At 45.0% G+C, this 18565-nt stretch overlaps 1 protein-coding gene across 2 annotated transcripts in view; it reads right to left on the bottom strand.

The window, feature by feature from the left end:
* LMBRD2 (LMBR1 domain containing 2) overlaps window positions 1–17989 on the bottom strand; it is a 34263-nt gene extending 16274 nt beyond the window's left edge. The window contains exons 1-9 of one of the 2 annotated variants that reach the window (XM_088447772.1): window positions 17894–17989; window positions 16373–16600; window positions 14232–14365; window positions 4535–4648; window positions 3631–3798; window positions 2559–2769; window positions 2376–2450; window positions 1884–1997; window positions 387–567 (exon numbers count right to left, since the gene is read on the bottom strand). In XM_088447772.1, the coding sequence (XP_088303898.1) occupies window positions 387–567; window positions 1884–1997; window positions 2376–2450; window positions 2559–2769; window positions 3631–3798; window positions 4535–4648; window positions 14232–14365; window positions 16373–16546 (1171 nt within the window). In that variant the 5' untranslated portion in view covers window positions 16547–16600; window positions 17894–17989. The remainder of the gene's footprint in view (window positions 1–386; window positions 568–1883; window positions 1998–2375; window positions 2451–2558; window positions 2770–3630; window positions 3799–4534; window positions 4649–14231; window positions 14366–16372; window positions 16601–17893) is intronic. The other variant, XM_088447773.1, reaches the window with a different exon arrangement.
* Between the last annotated feature and the right edge of the window lie 576 nt (window positions 17990–18565).

Below are 18565 nucleotides of genomic sequence, written 5' to 3'. Positions count from 1 at the left end.
TTGTCAAATATTTCACTAACAAACATATTTGATACCAATTAGTTAATTATTTTTATTATTATTATTATTATTTACTACCTGTGTGATACATAGTAAACTGGTCAGAAAAAATTAAAGTCCTCTCATTACGGGGTAGATTTACTAAAGTGCAGGTTTTTAGAAGTGGAGATGTTGCCCAAAGCAACCAATCAGTTTCTACTTAACATCTATCTAGCACCTTCTATAAGATAATAGCTAGAATCTGATTGGTTGCTATGAGCAACATCTCCACTTCTAAAAACTCTCACTTTAGTAAATATGCCACTATGAGTCTACAACTAGCCCATATTACACCAACGCATCACAATGATGTAGTACAGGACGTATCCGTCCGCCACAGTTCATACCAACAGTAGCGGTGTAGAAGTGTCGGGTGACCCAGCTCTCGGACTCCAGGGGGAAGGTGTGGAGAAATTGCTTTGTCGCACTGGTCTCATTTTTCGCCACGTCCTCCAGGTGAAAGGCCTGATCCAGGAGGATGCGCCACTGAACCTGGGTCCGGTTATGTCTCTGGACAGCGTAGATCACCTGTGGAGAGGTAAAACTAAATCAATATACAATGTCTAAGCCCTCTACACCCCAAGGTTAGCAGTGTCTCCCGCATAGGATGGATGAGAAATAAAGATTAATTCCAATATCATTCTAAGCATATCGATACCCTTGTCTACCTATATTACTCCATCATTAGTGAGTCCTAAAAGTAAAATGATTTATAACTGCATAAGAACTTAGGTTTAGCACACAAAATGGCCGAATCAATTACTTGTATCTGACTAATAAAGTTTTTTTTTTTCTTTTAAATCACAATCGACTATACAGGGATTATCTACAGTACAGCATCTCTCTAACAGGACAAAGATAATGTCCCACCATGATGGCAGACTTTGGTGCCAGTGTAGTGCTGGGAACATGATCGCTAGAATTATAAATCACTGGGGTCACCACTGAAACCCGGTGAAGACACTGTGGCAAAACCTAGACTTCCTCTAGACCTAGTATTTGGCAACTGAGTACAGTATATTAGAATATATATGTGGCCCCCTGAAGATAAGCACTTGGGGCCCGATTCAGCAGTGCACGCAAGTGTACTGCTGAACGCAGATTCCGATTATCGCGAATCTGCAGGTGCGCAGGACCCATTCTGCGAGTGTGCAGAATGGGTCCTGCTAAGACGCACGTACGTCCTTAAATGCCTCCGCCTGATTGACAAGCAGAGGCATTTAAGGGGCGGTGCAGGGGCGCCCGATGTTACTGGAAACGGGGCTTGTCCGTCCCGTTTTCCGGGAGTGGCCAGCCCAGGGACAGCTGGATGTACGCAGTCTGCTGGGCTCACAAGCCGGCCAGCCCAAGTAAGCTGAGGCTTACTCAGCTGCCCAGCGCCATCCACCATCGACCACCAATGGTCACGATGGTGATCCCAGCCTGCAGTGCTGGGATCGCAAATGCAGCAGGGGGTGTCACACACCTCCTTCTGCATTTGCATTATTGCAAGGATTGCAATTGCAAAGCTGTCTGCATGCAGCTTTTGCAATTGCTATCTTTGCTGAACCAGGCCCTTGGACAATGACAATGCTGAAACAGAACGTGAGTGCAATTGGAATATTCAGTATGAAAAAAAAAAAAAAAAAAAAACAACACTTGTGGTTGGCATTACAGGAGAATACACCCAAAAGATGAATAACTTGGAAGCAGAGAAACGTTATTGTACACTACCTGGATACTAATAACTTATACAACACTAGCGTACTCTGCAGCACATCACAAACGGAAACAACCACAGTAATACAACAAGCCTAATACAGACAAAGAAACAAGAGGCCCCTGTGAGAACCTGGCATGATTACCTGTTTATGGAGTTTTACTAGCGTCTTCTCACTGGGATAGTTGATGTTCTTTTCTTCAAAGTCTTCGTAGTCATCCATGTTTCTCCCCATTTTCTCTTGGTACACGCTGGGACACTAGAAGGGTCACATGAGAATGTAGTGACACAAAGACAGACGGTACATGTACAGCAGCCTCAGGGTACACACGGCACATTCTAAATACGCAATCTGGGGACATAACTCAGTTCAACATTATCAATTTACCATTTCACTCACATATATTTGTTGATTAATAGGCATTTAAAATTGTGGGGCTTTGTTTCTTAAAGAATCGCCAAACATTCTGAAAAACTACATATGTAGTTGCAGTGCCGCCCTGCATCCAGCAGGTGTCAGTATTGCTTATAGTTTGACTTCAGACATTCTCAAAACCATTAAAAAAGTACCCAACCCCTAGTGAAAGCAACATGTGACAAATGAAGCAAAGTAAACAGCGGCATTCTGTCCTCATACCTTTCTTAAAATGGTATCGACGCATTTCCGCAAGGGGTGGTTGTATTTAATACACTCGTTCACTTTGCGCACTTCCTGTAAAGAAAAACAAATGACGACCGAGTGCTCATAAAGACGGTATTTACTGAATCTTTTTCTGGCCTACAACTATAGGGAAGTACAGGACGACAGTATTGCCCTCACCTCCATGGCATCCTCCAGGTTCTCCTCAGCGTCTGCTTTCTCGGTCATTAGTTTGGCGGCTTTGAAATACGTTTTCATGAGCAGATAGCCTTTCTTTGCTCCTTTCCAGTGAGAGCGAGGGATCTCCACCAAACCGTACCCCAGCAGCAAGACCAGGAGGAACAGACCCCATGTGTTGGCTGCCGCTATCCCAATAGTTTGCAGTTGATTCCTCAAAAGGCGAGAAAGGAAATTCAGATGAAATACACAGATCATGAGCAAGATGTCCCGATGTTTTTCAAAGCGCTAATCATTTAAAAAGACAAACCAAAGGTTGGGTGTTTACCTTTGAAATGATTGCCGCTTTAAAACATTGGCCAGACTCGCCGGAATCTCGTAAATGCTTAGCATTACGCTGCGATGCTGTGGAATGTGGTTTATGCTGGGGGGATACAGAAGCGGTGGGTCGTCTGGGATGGAGCAATGGGGGTGAAGGGATCACGACAGTGTTAATCTAGCACCCTGTACCTGTCATAACCCATGCAGTTCCCGTTTCCTGCCTGGGGTGTCTCGCTCTCTGATCTGGTGCAACAAACTGCTGAGATGCAGACCAGAGTGTGCTAGAAGCACCTGAGCAGAGAGCGACACCCCAGGCAGGAAAGGGGAACTGCATGGATTGTGACAGGTGCAGAGTGCTAGAATGAACACGATCACAGCCAACCAGCATCCTATGAGGCATGTACACTTGCAGCTTCAGCCTCTCCTGGTCAGTTGTGTAAATTAAGGTGGCAGAACTAGACCAAGAGGCAGTCTATACCCTGTAATAGCACTTTATTAGATCAAACCAGCAGCTGCTTCACAATACATTGCGCCTGCCGCCTACAACCTGTTTACACAGTGAAATATAGATCTTATGAATTGATAGACTGACAATATTTTACCTTCATTTCCAAAATGCATCTGCCTAGTGTGTGTACATGAGAGAGGTAAAATACTAACTAAATAAACTATTACATAAGCAAAAGGAAGTCTGACACAACAAAGAGCTTTTCTATTAAATTAAAGAGGAATCTCTGCAGTAAGAACTACTTACCATTCAAGATTAAACTTGGGGTTCACAGCGACATATATTAACAGTGCTCCAAAGATTAACAGGTATGTGCCGTAATAGATGGCGTTTTCAATCAGAGCGGTTTTTATTTTCCCCGGGATGGAGAAGCCCCCGGATCGCGCATAGGACTGCATGAAAGGCAGCAGAATCCTGCAGAACGCAGACACATTTAATAATCAGACAACAACTAAACAGCTCACACATGTTCTCCATTCCGTCTATACAGAAAGAAAGTGGTTACTGAATGCAGTACATGAGAGGAAGTATAATTTATGCATCTATAGTGTTCATTCTAGCACCCTGCACCTGTCTCTATCCGTGCAGTTCCTCTTTCCTGCCTGGGGTGTCGCTCTCTGCTCCGGTGCTTCTAGCACTCTCTGGTCTGTAACTGAGCAGTTTCTTGCATCAACTGAGTGTGCTAGAAGCGCCACATCAGAGACTGACAGCCCAGGCAGGAAAGAGGAAGGGATGTGACATGTGCAGGGTGCTAGAATGAACACTATAATCACCATTTGATCTGTACAGGGTGTGTACATCTACATGTCTTAATCCTAAACCAAGCTGAGCGAGTCCAAACTTGTTAATGTGAGAAAGTAAAGGCGGTTCAGAATCCACAAAACCAACAAGAGCTGCAGTGAAATGACGGCTGCACTCGCGGGTCTCTGAGCTGCACTCGCGGGTCTCTGAGCTGCACTCGCGGGTCTCTGAGCTGCACTCGCGGGTCTCTCTGTTCAGGCTACAGAATCACTTCCTCTCTCACATTTATGAAATTATTCCTTCCATATGCAATCCTACATCAGTCAGCAAATGCCCACACCCACACACACACACAATTGCTAAGCTAAGAACCTGGCACTGGATATAGCTCTGTGCTACAGACACTTACCAAGTAAGGAACTGGGATGTCCAGTAGACCACACGCCAGAAGATTGGCATAATGCCCTTTGGGATATAGCTCCAGGGCTTGTAGCACACCGGGGGCAAGTCATTCCCAACACTGCTGGGGAACAGAACAGGAGCAGCCGGTGTTAATACATAATATTATATTCACATGATTGGATTTCATAGTTCCATGGAACATCGTATAAGCTATGGCAGCATATAACAACGTTAGAATTACAGAACCCGCGCATGAATAGTATGTGAGCAGCTCTAACCAGATTTGAAGTAGTAGGGAGCAGAAAAGTTCAATGGAGCGTCTGTGGGAGTACAGTTATCCCTTGTTACACATATCACCGGTGATATCCCAAGCAAGCACAAATAATCTTCTCTGTCCTCGCTCTCCATTCTCCCTCATCATCATGCTCTCCCCTGCTCCCCAACGCCTGCTGCCTAGGGGTCCTCATTGAATCTGCCCTCAGTTCAGTTTCACTGGCAGTCCTATCACCTCCTCCCCAACAACATTGCGTCACTTGGAGGGTAATCAAAACCCCAGTTCCACTCGCTCATTATCTCTCTTCCCCTTTGACTACTGTGGCCTTCTATTCTCTGGCTTTCCCCTCACCTCTACAATCTATCCCGAATGCTGATTGGCTACATTCCCTCTCCCATTGCACCACTCTGCAAATATTTTCTACTGCTAACCGTTATCTCCAGAATCCAATTCAACTGCTCAACCTCACTTACAAAGGCTTCACTAACTCTTCCCCTCCATGAGATACATCACAGCTTGGACACTCTTCCTCCAAGCTATGCCTCTTCTCCACTCTTGTAATCTCCCGTCACTCCAATATCCAAGACCTCTTCTGTGCTGCTTGCAACCTATGGATTCTCCTTGCCTCACCCTAGGGAGACTCTCCTCCAACCTAAAAACTTTCAAACGCTCTCTCAAAATCCATATTTGCCTACACTCACCCCTCCTAGACCTGCACATATGCTCCCTTTACTTCCTCCACCCGTCTGTCTGCCACTCCCTTTTAGATTGTAAGATCTCACGAGCAGGGCCCTCTTCCCTCATGTGCTTTTCCTTCCCTCACTTATACCGTAATCACCTCCCCACTGCCTAAAACAGCACCAATCCTTTTGGTTCTGCCGACCTGCTGCTTATTGGAGTATTATGGCTGCTGATGCAGCAAGATTATAAACCTTGTCCATGTCCTGCAATGTTCTGTACTGTAAGCAAGGTTGGCTGGTTTAAACAAAATTTTTTTATTAAACTTTTTTTTGTTATGCTGCGACTACAGGCACGGCACCATGACTTCTTAAAAAAAGCCTATTAGAAGGGTCTCTATATTATTCCACATTCTTGTTGCTTCTGGTCTTCATTTGTGTGAGCTGAACCAATACAGTAAATTCAGACACACAAGAGGTTGGGAGGGTGAACCAGATAAGAGGTAATAAGCACTTACCGGCGGCTAGTTAATTCCCTGGGCTAATTCAATTAGCCCTGAAGACTCTGGACTTAACACGGGTGTGGCATAATCACAGAAGGCGTGGCCACAACCCCTTAGGGAAAAAAAAAAAAAAAAAACAGACGCGCTGAGGAAGGGGGCTCTGTGAGCCCCTCAGCCAGAGACTAATCCAGAAAGGGGCACTATCAAATTGATAGCACCCGCCAACCCCCACAAAGCAGCCCACGTCCCACTGCAGCCCAGCATACAGCAGCGTGTGCTAGGCTGCGGACAAGAAACTGGCACCATTCTGGGATCTGATTTCACCTGCTCAAAGGCAGGTGAACCAAAGCCCCCGTTAAGTGCATTTTTTTCGCTGCCGTGATTGTAAAAACACATGAATCCAGGGACTTATCTCGGATCCTATGTGTAGTCGCCTGAAAACTGGAAATTTTTCGTGCCGTAAAAACGGCGAATAATTGAATTGCCCGAAAAAATAAAACTGTGGTAAAGGCCCGTTTTTACAGAGCGAAAAAATTGTGACCAATTTAATTCACCCTAGCATCAATTAAGACTCCACAAACCCCTCCCCTAACAATCCTATAGGACAGGAGAAAACCACAACTAACATTCTCAAACTTAAAGGGTAAACAACTCAGACACATTAAAGAGGCAACACACAGAGAAACGCCACATGGGGTCATCTCCTTCATGTTTATTCAATTCAAAACTTTCAGTATTACAGAGATGAGTGGAAGGAAGATAGATTTAGGGGTCTATTTACAAAGCATTTGGGAGAGATTAAGTGGATGGAAATAAAGAACCAAACAATCAGCTCCTGTCATTTTTCAAACACAGGGCCGTACCCATTTAGTTTCGCATCGGCGAAAAAGTTCCACCTGCCTGACTTTTCACCGTCTTCGCGTGCTATGGACGCGAAAACTTATCGTGCGTGCTCCTTATTTACTCAATTGTGAAACAGGTGAAAACGAGAGATGGTGAATGTGAAGCAGGTGAAAATTTCCAGGATGAATTGGGGGAATAACTCTGTACCCCAGAAAGAGATGGGATGACTTTGGAAATCATTACGGTAGTTTAGTATTAGCCCTAATTGAACTAGTTAGGGTACGTAAGTGGTGGTAATTGCTTGCTATTAGCGTATAGGTAAAAGTGGTGCAGAATGGTATAAAGCTGTGTTTTTTGGAGAAAATAAGTAGTTCCATCAAATTTGGGGTGCCTGTAAATGGGTACTAGCATATTTTTATGTCTGTAATGTGTAGTTTTCCAATTAGTGAAATTCCTCCGTTATACAAGTACCTGCAAACCCCAAATTTTGTGGGGAGGGGGGGGGTTTAGATGAATTGTCCTTTTGGGGGAGGGGGGGAGGTGTACCAGGGGTTCTTAGAGTTTTCCCAACATCTGCTCCTCAAAATATAGATTTTGCACTTTTTTTCTCCGTTCTGCCTATTTCAGTGCACTGACTTTTCGCATAGGCGAAAACGGACTGGAATTGAATACGGAGATAAATTGTCATGCAAATTTTTTGCAAAAGAACGGGCGAAAAAAGGCTTTTCGCACCTAATTGAATACGGCCCATAGTCTGTAAAGTGACAGTAAGGAGCCGATTGGTTGATATTTTATCTCCATCCACTTTCTCTGTCTCCAAGGCTTAGAACAGGGGTGACCAGCCAGCGGCTCTTTTGTTGCCAAGATGCGGCTCCCCCCACTGGAATTGGGAACACTGTTCTCGGAAGCGATCAGAGACTAAAGAAGCCTCTGATCGCTTCAGATGCCAGAGGTCCCAGTGATGCACTGTGCGGGTGATGTCATGATGTCACCCGCGATGTGAGGAGCCAGAGCCAGCGTTGTCAGATAATGGGCTGGGGGCACTGCTTAAGAGACACTACTTTAGGGGGCACAAATACAAGGGGCACTGCATAAAGGGCACAAATAAGTCATGCTCCTGGAAATGTCATACCAAAGGCACGCGCACAAAATTGGGGCGTAGCTTTGCATTGACTTCCTGTTGGCTCTTTAGCTTAACTACAGGCATATTTTGGATTTTTGCCTCTGAATGGTTGGCCACCCCTGGCTTAGAACATAACCCTTTATACCCCTTTTACACCGACTTAAAAATCCCGGGTTGATGCACCTGAATGCACATCAACCCGGGATATTTGTCAGTGTAAACGGATCATCCTGAGTCCAGTGACCTGGGGTTCCGACCCGGCTGGATTGTAGGGTATAGCACGGATCATTCCAGTGTCACCCTGCAGCGTAAACAGTGTGACCCAGGTCACGATGACCCGGGTCGCACAGCATGCCGCTCGTTTGGCCGGCTTCAGTGGTGCTTGGAGAGGACATCATCTCCAAGCGTCCACTGCCGGGCCGACCAAAATGGAGCAGCGCATCCCACCTACCGTCCGGACTGTTTGGGAGTAAGGTAAGGGGGTCGTGGAGGGGGAGGGAGGGTAGGAAGCGCTGCTCACCTGCGCCGGAAAGCAGGGTCTGACCCGGCTCCGGTGTTAGCGGTGTAAAAGGGGGTCTGTCCCGGGTCTGATCCGGGTTGGAAATGTGTTCCAAATCCCGGGTCAGACCCGGGACTTTGGTGTAAAAGGGGTATTAATTCTCTTTTGAGAAGATAAAAATCCTAATTTTGGTTTGTTAATATTAGAAAGCATTAAAACATGGTCGAGCAATGTGTTTAATACATAGCAATGTTTCACAGTATTAATATAATAAGCAGAATTATTTAAACAAAAATTATATATATTTTTTGAAAACTGATTTTTTTTTTCAACCCTGACTGTAATGGTGCATAAACACGGGACGATCATCAGCGATAACGATATCGCTGAATGATCTCCCTGCACCGCGGGTCCCTATGTAACATGGTCGATATCGAACAGGTTGACCTGCATGCATGGCTGATATCGTTATCGTCCATACGTGCCTGCGCATCGCTGGTGCATTGGAAGGCAACAAAAAATGTACGTTATGAACGATAAAGATATGATCGATATCGTTATCATTCATACCGTGCATTTTTATTGTACCGTGTGTACGCACCAATAGTCACTTTATTTCTTGTTTTGTTCTTACTGTCTGTTTACATACAATGTAAGGCGCTGTGAACCCCATGTGGCGCTATATAACAGACAATAACAATCAGAATAGTGTCCCTGTAAGGCCCAAGGCTGAACGTTTCTGTGAGCACTATGCAGCTTGGATAACACACACAGAATTTGCACCTGTAATTGATTGTGCATAGGATACAGTTGTGTTTATACCACATGGTTGCCACTATGCTTCTTGTATTTATGAATTTTTACTCGGTCTGACACAGCAGAATTGGCAGTGCCTTATGAAAGGCGATGATGATTTAGTTATATAGTAATAGACAGGCTTTAATTGATTTGGATAGGTTACAAAAATACAGGATATCTGCAACAGTTTGAGGATGAAAAGTGTTTGATTGTAAATTTATACAAATATAATAAGAACGTTGTGTCTGTCTGTTCCCAGTAGGTGCAAAAACTACTGAACCGATTTTCATGAAAACAATTGTGTAGTGGAATCTTATAGAAATAACCTGCACTTTGTTTCATCTCAATTATTCACGTTAAAGCTGAGCAATAACAAAAACAATATGAACTGGCATCATCAATGTAAGAGATAGGGGTGGCACCATGCACATGGCCGGTAATGGGTGGGGGGAGAGGTGCTTTGTGCCCGCAGTCACATGAATAGGATAGGCTACATAGGGGACTCTGTATAGGGCTGCTGGTCACGTGGACCACTCCTGCGACACGACCCCTATTATAAAGCAATACAACTAGAACACCTCAAATAAAAAACAATGTTGGCAGAAGAGATTTCATCATTGGCAAAAGCTTAGTAAATATATAAATATGTTACATTATTATACTATATATAAATCTCCTAGCTGCAGAGCACTGCTCATTCCTACTGTGGAAGGGGCCACACAACAGTATCGTCCAATCTACTAAATTATTAAATCTCACAGGCTTTCCCTTAGGCATTAAGCTACTGATTAAAGCTAAGCAGCGACAAAAGATATAAACAGGTTTAATATGTGTATTCTTAAAAGCAAATCTAAACAAATAAAGTCCACAATCAGATTGGGTATTTACTGCAATGTTCTCACTAGCCGGTGATTCAATGATAAGGGAACAGATTAATTGTGCTGACCCTGCTCGGTGTAACTGTATGATAATAGACAAAGCAAAGTGTGTGCTATAACAATAGAGTAAATACGCAACTGTATATACACAGATATCGGAATCCATTAATTATACAAACATGGAATTTGTAATCTGTGGAATGCAGCTTGTGTGTGTTCTAATAATAATGTAACAACATTAGACGATCAAGCTATTGCTTTGTTCTTAAGTTGATTGTTTTTAAAGAACTAAAGATAGCAACATGTGCATGATCGTATGCACAGCCAATTGTTCATTCTAAAGCTAGGTACACACTGGCAGATATTTTGGCTGATCAATTGATCTATTGATATACCAGGTGCCCAGCGATTGGTCTGAACGACGTCGTTCACAGACATATGGGAACGGCTGTGCTGCACAGCCGACGCCCAATATATACAGTATGCAGATATATTGGGGCATCGTGCTGTGTGTACGGGCGGTCAGCCGACCACCCATACACTTGAAGCAGCAGCCGCGGGGGTCGCGACAGGCCCCCAGCCAGCAGGACCCACCCCCCCCCCCCTCCAACACACAGAATACAGATGATTGTTCAGTGTGTATGAACAAGCATCATCTGCAGATATATCTGTGCAGTGTTTACCCAGCTTAATGCTAGCCATACATCAGACCAACTCTCCTCCAACCATCCAACATGTCTGTCCAACTAAAACGGTGCCCCACACACCTAACCAACTTATTCATCAGACCAGCCAACCTGACAACTTTTCATGGTTTTAGTAATTATTATTTATTTTATTTTTTTTAAATATATAAATTTTTTTTTGCAGGTCTATATTATTTAAAATTGTTAAAATGTACCCTTTGGATTACTTCTGGACAGCGGGACCAGGTAGGTATGAAATAAATAAAGTATTAAAGTAATGCATGCGCAGTGTGCTCCAAGGACCCAAAACAAGGAAGCGGTGTGATGGCATAAGCTATCCCGCTGCTTCCAGCTCTACGCTAGGACGGGCTCTTATCAGACCCCATCACCTGGCAAGAGCAGAATGGTAAATTCAACAAAAATATTAATGTTCAAGCAGACGAACGCAGGTGATTGCGGGGTGGGGTGTGTGATCACTATACAGGGTCCATATAGACATTCACACTATACAGGGGTCCAATATATATACAGACAAACTATGGGGCTGATTCATTACGGATCGCAGTATTGCATAGGCACGCATTTCAACTGTGATAGCACTCCAATCCATTGCGATCGCAATGCAATCTCAGCACCACATAAGGAGGCCCACTTTACATTACAGACATCCGTAATGCTTAGCAGACTAGCAAAACCATCACTCTGCAAGGGGTATGCGTAGCCTCTGCGGATAGCTAGTTCGCGCAATGTGATGTATATGCAGAACACAACAAATCGGCCGATTTCGTGCGTATTAGCAAGTGCGATCCTTGTGGAATCAGACCCTATGTGGAGTTTAAATACACAGCAACCCCCTGTCCAGTAATGCCATTTGCCACTGTAGAGGGTCATTCACCAGTAAATCCACCACATATAGGGCCTGATTCAGAGCCGGTCGCTATTTGCGCTCGCTCGTCCAGAAAATAGGGGTGGCTATTCAAATGAACCGTTCGCTGTTTGCGGTCTGTTCACGCCTCTAGGTCTGAACGAGCGAACCAAACATGCGGTCGTTTTTTGGGAAACTACGCCCCCTGGCCGCTCGCATCCTACGTCATGTCCGCTATTTATTAGATTAATCGAGTACATCGACCAGGGTATGAGCTGCTCGCTATTCTTGTGGTTGGTTTTCGCTACCACAATTTTGCGAGCAGTTCTGGCTAAAAAAAACCCCAGTGACGTGGTCAATGACGCTGCTGTTTTAATTATGCACACCATTAAAACGCCCGTTTTGACCTTGAAGCACGCCTGTGATCGGATCTCCACTCCCCGTTTTCAAGCACCTTCCCCTGTTACCACCCACATACGCCTCATCCTGTCACTCAAATTATCAGGCATTCGCTATTTTGCGAGCACATGAATTTCGCCCGCACTGACTGGTTCGCGCATGCGTATAACGATCCGTACGCATGCGCAGTTGGGCAAACATCGCTCGGAGCGAACGAGCTGCCGCTTACGAGTGGCTCTGAATCAGGCCCATAGTTTATTACAAAAGGTACAGCCCAGATAGCAGTACGTACTGTCACTATTAATAAAAGTAGTAAACATCATTATCAGCTATACATCGTATCGACGTCATTGTTATAACCAGGTAAGTTGTCCACCTTATTACAATGATGCCAATCACTACAAGCCCTCTCCGACTGAAAACACTGCCTCATCTGCTTGTGACTCTTATCAATTCTGTATTGTATTATGGTGCTGATAACTGGGATGGAGACGTAATACAATTACGCTGTGTGTTACTGTGTGTGTGTGTTAGATACTGTCTCAGGTTGTCAATTTCCTCTGCTACAATGTTTCTCCTTTCTCAAGAGCTGCAGCCATTCATTATGTTGCTATTATACAATCAAACCATGGCTTGTCTTTGGCTATCCACAAAGGTCTTTCAGAGCTCTAACTGCAGTGTGAATACAAGTGTGAGGATTCTGCGCTGTCCTTCTATATTTCCTCGTTAGTCTGGGGTTTCATTCAGCTACAGGTCTGGATCCACTGATCATTCTGTTAATGTGGGCTGTTAATTATGTGCAGAGGATGCCCCAGTCAGCAGGCATGTTGATCTCAGGTCACCTTCTGTTAGTTATTAAATACAGACTTGTAAGCAGTAAAATCAGCCACTTCAGTGAGCCAATGCAGTCCGTGACTGCACTGGCTTCACTGTGACTGGAGGTGGCTTCCTATTGGCGTCGGGACCCAGGCTAGCAGCATCGGCAGCCCCCCTCAGGTATGACGGCAGGAGCGGCTGCTGCTTGTAATCATACATGTGTCAAAGTGGTCTCCCTCAATTTCAACACATTATCACCATGTGTATTATTTCTATAAATATATTTGATAATTTACTGGTAGATCACACCTACAGAGAGCCTGGGATGTAGTTGGAGATGACTGCGGTCGGAATGCTGGAGGTCGAAATCCCTAACCCACGGCTAGAATACCGGCGCTGGAATCCCGACATCTGGCATGCCGAATGTAAGTATAGCGGGGTGGGTTAGGTTTAAGATGCAGGGGAGGGGTTTAGGGTTAGGCTGTGGGCAGGGGGAGGTTAGGTTAGGCACTAATGGGTGGGTTAGGATGCAGAAAGGGAAGGTTAGGGTTAGGTGGTGAAGGGGGGAGGGTCAGTATACTTATGGAGCCCCTGGCGGGTTTCTGAGCACTGGGATGCCACTGGCGGTATTTTGACCGCTGGCATCCCGACTGTCGATCTCGCATATGTATTTCAAGAGCCTAAATATTGCATGATTTAATCATATAACCACTCTGTTGGCATTAAAGATAAATCCCCACACCGCAGCCTAAAAACCCTATTTCACCGTTACAGATGAGGCACCAGCTGAGCGGCTGTAGCCTCCCCAGCGTCTCCGGTCTCCTGAGCGGCATCAGAAGCGGTATCACAGCCACCGCCGCTCCAAACTGGGGGGCTGAGAGCTCTCAACACCGGGCCAGGAGGATGCAGAGAGGCTCTCAGAGGTGAGTGGTGACTGTGACTAAAGTAGGAGGACTAGTGTGCACCTACTTATCGTTCAGTTGGCAGGAAAGTTGGAAACCCCTACACTAGAACGATTACTTGGGGAATAAAATCAAACATGTTTGATTTCCCAACGAGTTAGGCACAAAAGAGGGAGTGTTAGGTTAGGGAGAGGGGGAGGGTTAGCATACCGACCAACATGTGTCGGTAGGCTAGCCCTGTCGGGATCCAGATTGTCGGCATCCCATACCCAACCCGCATTATCTGTTGGCGTACCGTCGATTACAGAGAACGTAAAGACAGACACACACACACAGTTCCAATGGGACAGGGACCAAGGTGAATTACATAATCTCTGCACAGCCCTGCATAGTCTGACTGGAGCTATATAAATGAACAATGGAAATAATAATATGATATACCTTAACGAGTGGGTGGTGGCCACGTAAGGCGTGGAGACGTTGGTAATTGCCGCTTTTGTGGTTGTGGTAAGCTGGCTCACATTGATGGTGGCGGGAGTGACGGCATTCCTGGCGATGCATCGGTTATATATTGTCTGAAAGTATAAAATGATCTGTTAGTAACAGAAAGACAGACGCATCCTTACACATCTTTACTGCAGTAGCGCTACAAAGCCCCTCTCGGCACGGCAGGTCTAATGAGACTCCTATTGCCACTCGTCATTTTTGCGAAAATGCGCCTAAATCGCAATGCGATGTGACTAGGAAGCACCAGCAGACTGCGCTAATTAATTTGATGCGTGACACCTGGTGGCTCACTCACGTCAGGCAAGTCGCGCTGCGTGGCATATTAAGGCTAGATGTATGAGGACACATCTGTATGGGGTGTAATAGGTATTACCGCCGGCCGCCTGCTCAAATGCCGACAGCGGAAGCCCGGCAGAGGTGAAGATCCCAAATGCTAAATAAGGTAAGTGCTGCTAACCCTACTCCCTACCCTAACCCTCCCTTAGGGGTGCCTAACCCTAACCTCCCCCCAAGTGCCTAACCCTAACCTCCCCCGGGGGAGCCTAACCCCCCCCCCCCCCCACTTCCAGTAGTCTAAACCTAACCCTCCCAGGGAGGAGGGGGGGTGCCTAACCCCAATTCCCCCCGGGATCCCTAAAACCAGCGTAGGTCTAATTATAAGCGTGGAGTTTTCGACGCCTGTCCTTAGTACCTTGCCAGGATTTGACAGACGGGAACCGGGCGGTCGACATTTAGACCGTCGGCTTCCTGACTACATCCCTCTGTATGTACACACCATATATCTCTTAGTGTCCCCATTAGATGGAGCAGTGACTAATGACTGGCGATATGAGCTGAACATAGTTTTATACTTTCCATACTGGTCTTCCCCAGGAGCTCAGGAGATCCAAGTTGTGTAAGCATCAAATAGATCTATTAGCCTCTATACAGGTAGATTACTACCAAGACATGTCTTTTTTTTTTTATTTCATTTGATGCAAAAGTCACTGCATTTATTATCTGGCTATTGATACTGGACAGTTACAAGAAACACAGACCAAATATGGATTAGCAGTATGTTGCGGTGACGACACCCGGGGCCTGATTGAGGTGGACGCAGTGTCGATGCTGAACGCATACAACACGTTTCTCCGCCTCTTGAAAAAGCCGCCTAGTGCGGAGAAATGCGTTGAGGGCACGGAGGTGTTTGCCAGTGGTGTGTCTCCATCCCCAGACTGTTTGTTTGCAGCCACGAAACCCTGGTTTTCCTTTTCCCCAGACGCATCAGCCCCACACCGCTGGTCCTTACACCGCTCACTGCCCGGACACGTGTGGGATCAACAGGCACAGTGAGTCACTATTGGACTAGTGTCGGGAGGAGACCTGTTCCCCATTCATCTCTGGAGGAATTATCAGAAGCGACAGAGGCTGCAGACTGATTGCCGCCGGAGTGGCTTATACTGAAGGAGGACAGCGAGTACTGTTAGCACACAAACATACTGAGGCTCCAGTACCGCCCTGACTTTATTATTACTCCACTTTATCTGCTGTTTAGGTTGGAGTGCATTTTTACCAGATACAAGTGTTGCATTATCGTTTATTTCTGGCACAGTTGTTACTTATTGCTACAGCAATTTAGAACTCCAGCTACTATTCTACTGCACGTAGAACTGTTACTGTGCACAGTTTTCAATCATCCTATTTGGAGAGGATTATCTGCACTCCACACTTTAGGGATATTGGAGATCACTACCCACTGGCTGTTTTTTGATGCTGACTGTTATATATTTATTTATTTGGTTTATTTAATTTTATTTATTTATTTCATTGCATTTATTCATTGTTTATGTATATGTTTATTATTTGTATTGTAATAGTCCCCTTTTAGGAATTCCATTAAGGGATTATTAATATTGTTTTTTGAGTATTTAATAAATTATTTTTATATCATCTGCTGTGGGACATTAGCGCCATCTATCAATTGCTTAAGAGTCCGCAATAGCTGGTTCTCAGCTTCCATTAGTATTACAGCAGGGTTGACCAAAAGTGAGGAACTAAACAGATCACCGCGCTGACGAGCAGACGCGATAGCTTACCGTACTGACATCCAGCGGTATGATAAACACAATCAGGAAGCACAGACACCAGGCTAGGAGTGTGGCCACCAGCACAAGTCGGTGTTGTTTCTTGAAGTCCCCAAATCGGTGAAGGAGAAAGAGGGCGAGAAAAAACACGAATACGATCTCAACTCCAAGGGCCGCTCCGCTCATTGTTACCAACGCTCTTCAGCCACTGGGGACACGGGAATCAGTTCAGGTTCAAAGCTGTAAGAGATCGATGTACACAACAAGTTGGTTTACATTAATCATATTCGGTCCAAACATACATACATGCAAACAGAATATGGTTTGTGTGACAGACATAGCAAATTCTGGCCTTTTGTGGAGTAACACTTTGTTGGGTTGCTTTGGGTAACAGATCCTACTATTTAGCGCAAGAACTGTCTGAAAAGTCCCTCTAACCTCATACCGTAGTCTTCATTCTAGCACCCTGCACATGTCACAACCTGAGCAATTCCTCTATCCTGCCTGGGGTGTCACATTCTGCTCTGGTGCTTCTAGCACACTCAGCTGATGTAACAAACTGCTGAAATACAGCAGTTGTGTTGCTGGAAGCACCAGAGCAAAGAGTGACACCCCAGGCAGGATAGAGGAACTGCATGGGTTTTAATAGGTATACACAGGCCGACCTATCCTTAAATAATACAAACACACGAGGAGGCAGCGGTTTTGTCTGCCAGAGACTCGTGAGAATGTGGCCGATCAAGTCATTAGAAACCAGTGATGACACAAGCTTCAATGCGTAGGAATGCCCCAAAAACAAGCCAACAAAAATATTAAACAATGATGACATTACGGTTACTATTCAGCGACAACCATGCTTTTAAATCAACAGTGAAGGACATATAATAATGTACAGAGGGGGACAGGCACTTATACACATAAAGGAACAGGGATATATTCCTACAGTCCATACACTATGTATACAGGGGACAATCACTAATGCAGAGAAACAGTGATATCTTCCTGCAGGACATATAATAATGTAGGGACAGTCACTAATACACATAGAGGAACAGGGATATATTCCTACAGTCCATACAAAAATGTATAAATGGCATAATCACTAATATGCTTAACAGTGATATATTCTAACAGGCAATATAATAATGTATAGAGAGGACAGCCACTAGTACACATAGATGGACAGTTATCTCTCTATATAGCCTAATATATAGAGGAGACTGTCACTAATAGACATAGAGGGAAAATTATATCTCTCTGCAGCCTATATAATATACAGAGGGGCAGTCTCTAATACACATAAAAGAAACAGTGATATCTTCCCGCAGCTCATGTAATAATGTATATAAGATGTATAGAGAACAGTGACTCATGCACATAAAGGAACAGTGATATTTCCCTGCAGCTCATGTAATAATGTATATAATAATGTATAGAGAGGACTGTCAATGCATAGTGGTATATAACTACAGTAAACACGCCCCATGCTAATACAGAGATATATGGGAATATGAGTGACACGCTGAGACTTACTGCGGAGTCTCCTCACACGGCGCCCCCGGGACACATCACCGGCTCAGTGCGCTCTATACCGGCGGCACAGCGGCCCAGGAACACTCACTGACAAGACATTTAGTTGCGTCACTTCCTGTCAGCTTCCGCCCTCTACCTTGCGTCACTTCCTGTCAGCTTCCGCCCTCTTAGCATGAGTCACTTACTGATAACTTCCGCCCTATACCCAGTGCCCGGTTTCTGATTGCCAGAGTCAGAGAGTGTATCAAAGTGTTCTACTACAGTGTCTCCACGGAAGACGCCATTTTGTCGGCCTCTTCACACGCCTGATTTTTCGGTTGCCCTTTAAGCTGGGTACACACGATCAGACGATTTCTTGGACGATATGCCCGATTCCGACGGATCGGGCGGACATATCGTCAAAATTGTATAGTGTGAACCCACTATGGCCCGTATTCAATTTGAGGTGAAAAGTCCGGATCTGCAATACTTTTTCGCCGATGACATCATTTTCACCTGTTTTGCTTTTACCCTGTATCAATGCAATTTACTAGGTGAAATAGTTTCGCCTATGAATAGCAGGCGGAAAAAAGTGCAGCCTTCAGACAGTCCCCCAAAGGGAAATTGTGTCAAAATTAAAAAAAAAAACACTTAAGGACACCCCAAAAAATGACTTTGAAAAAGGGGGCAAAA

The sequence above is a fragment of the Taudactylus pleione genome, unplaced genomic scaffold (assembly GCF_031769625.1).
Source record: "Taudactylus pleione unplaced genomic scaffold, aTauple2 ptg000438l, whole genome shotgun sequence".
NCBI classification, from domain to species: domain Eukaryota; kingdom Metazoa; phylum Chordata; class Amphibia; order Anura; family Myobatrachidae; genus Taudactylus; species Taudactylus pleione.
Note: the sequence above shows the minus strand (reverse complement) of the source record. Positions and strands in the feature narration are given on the sequence as shown.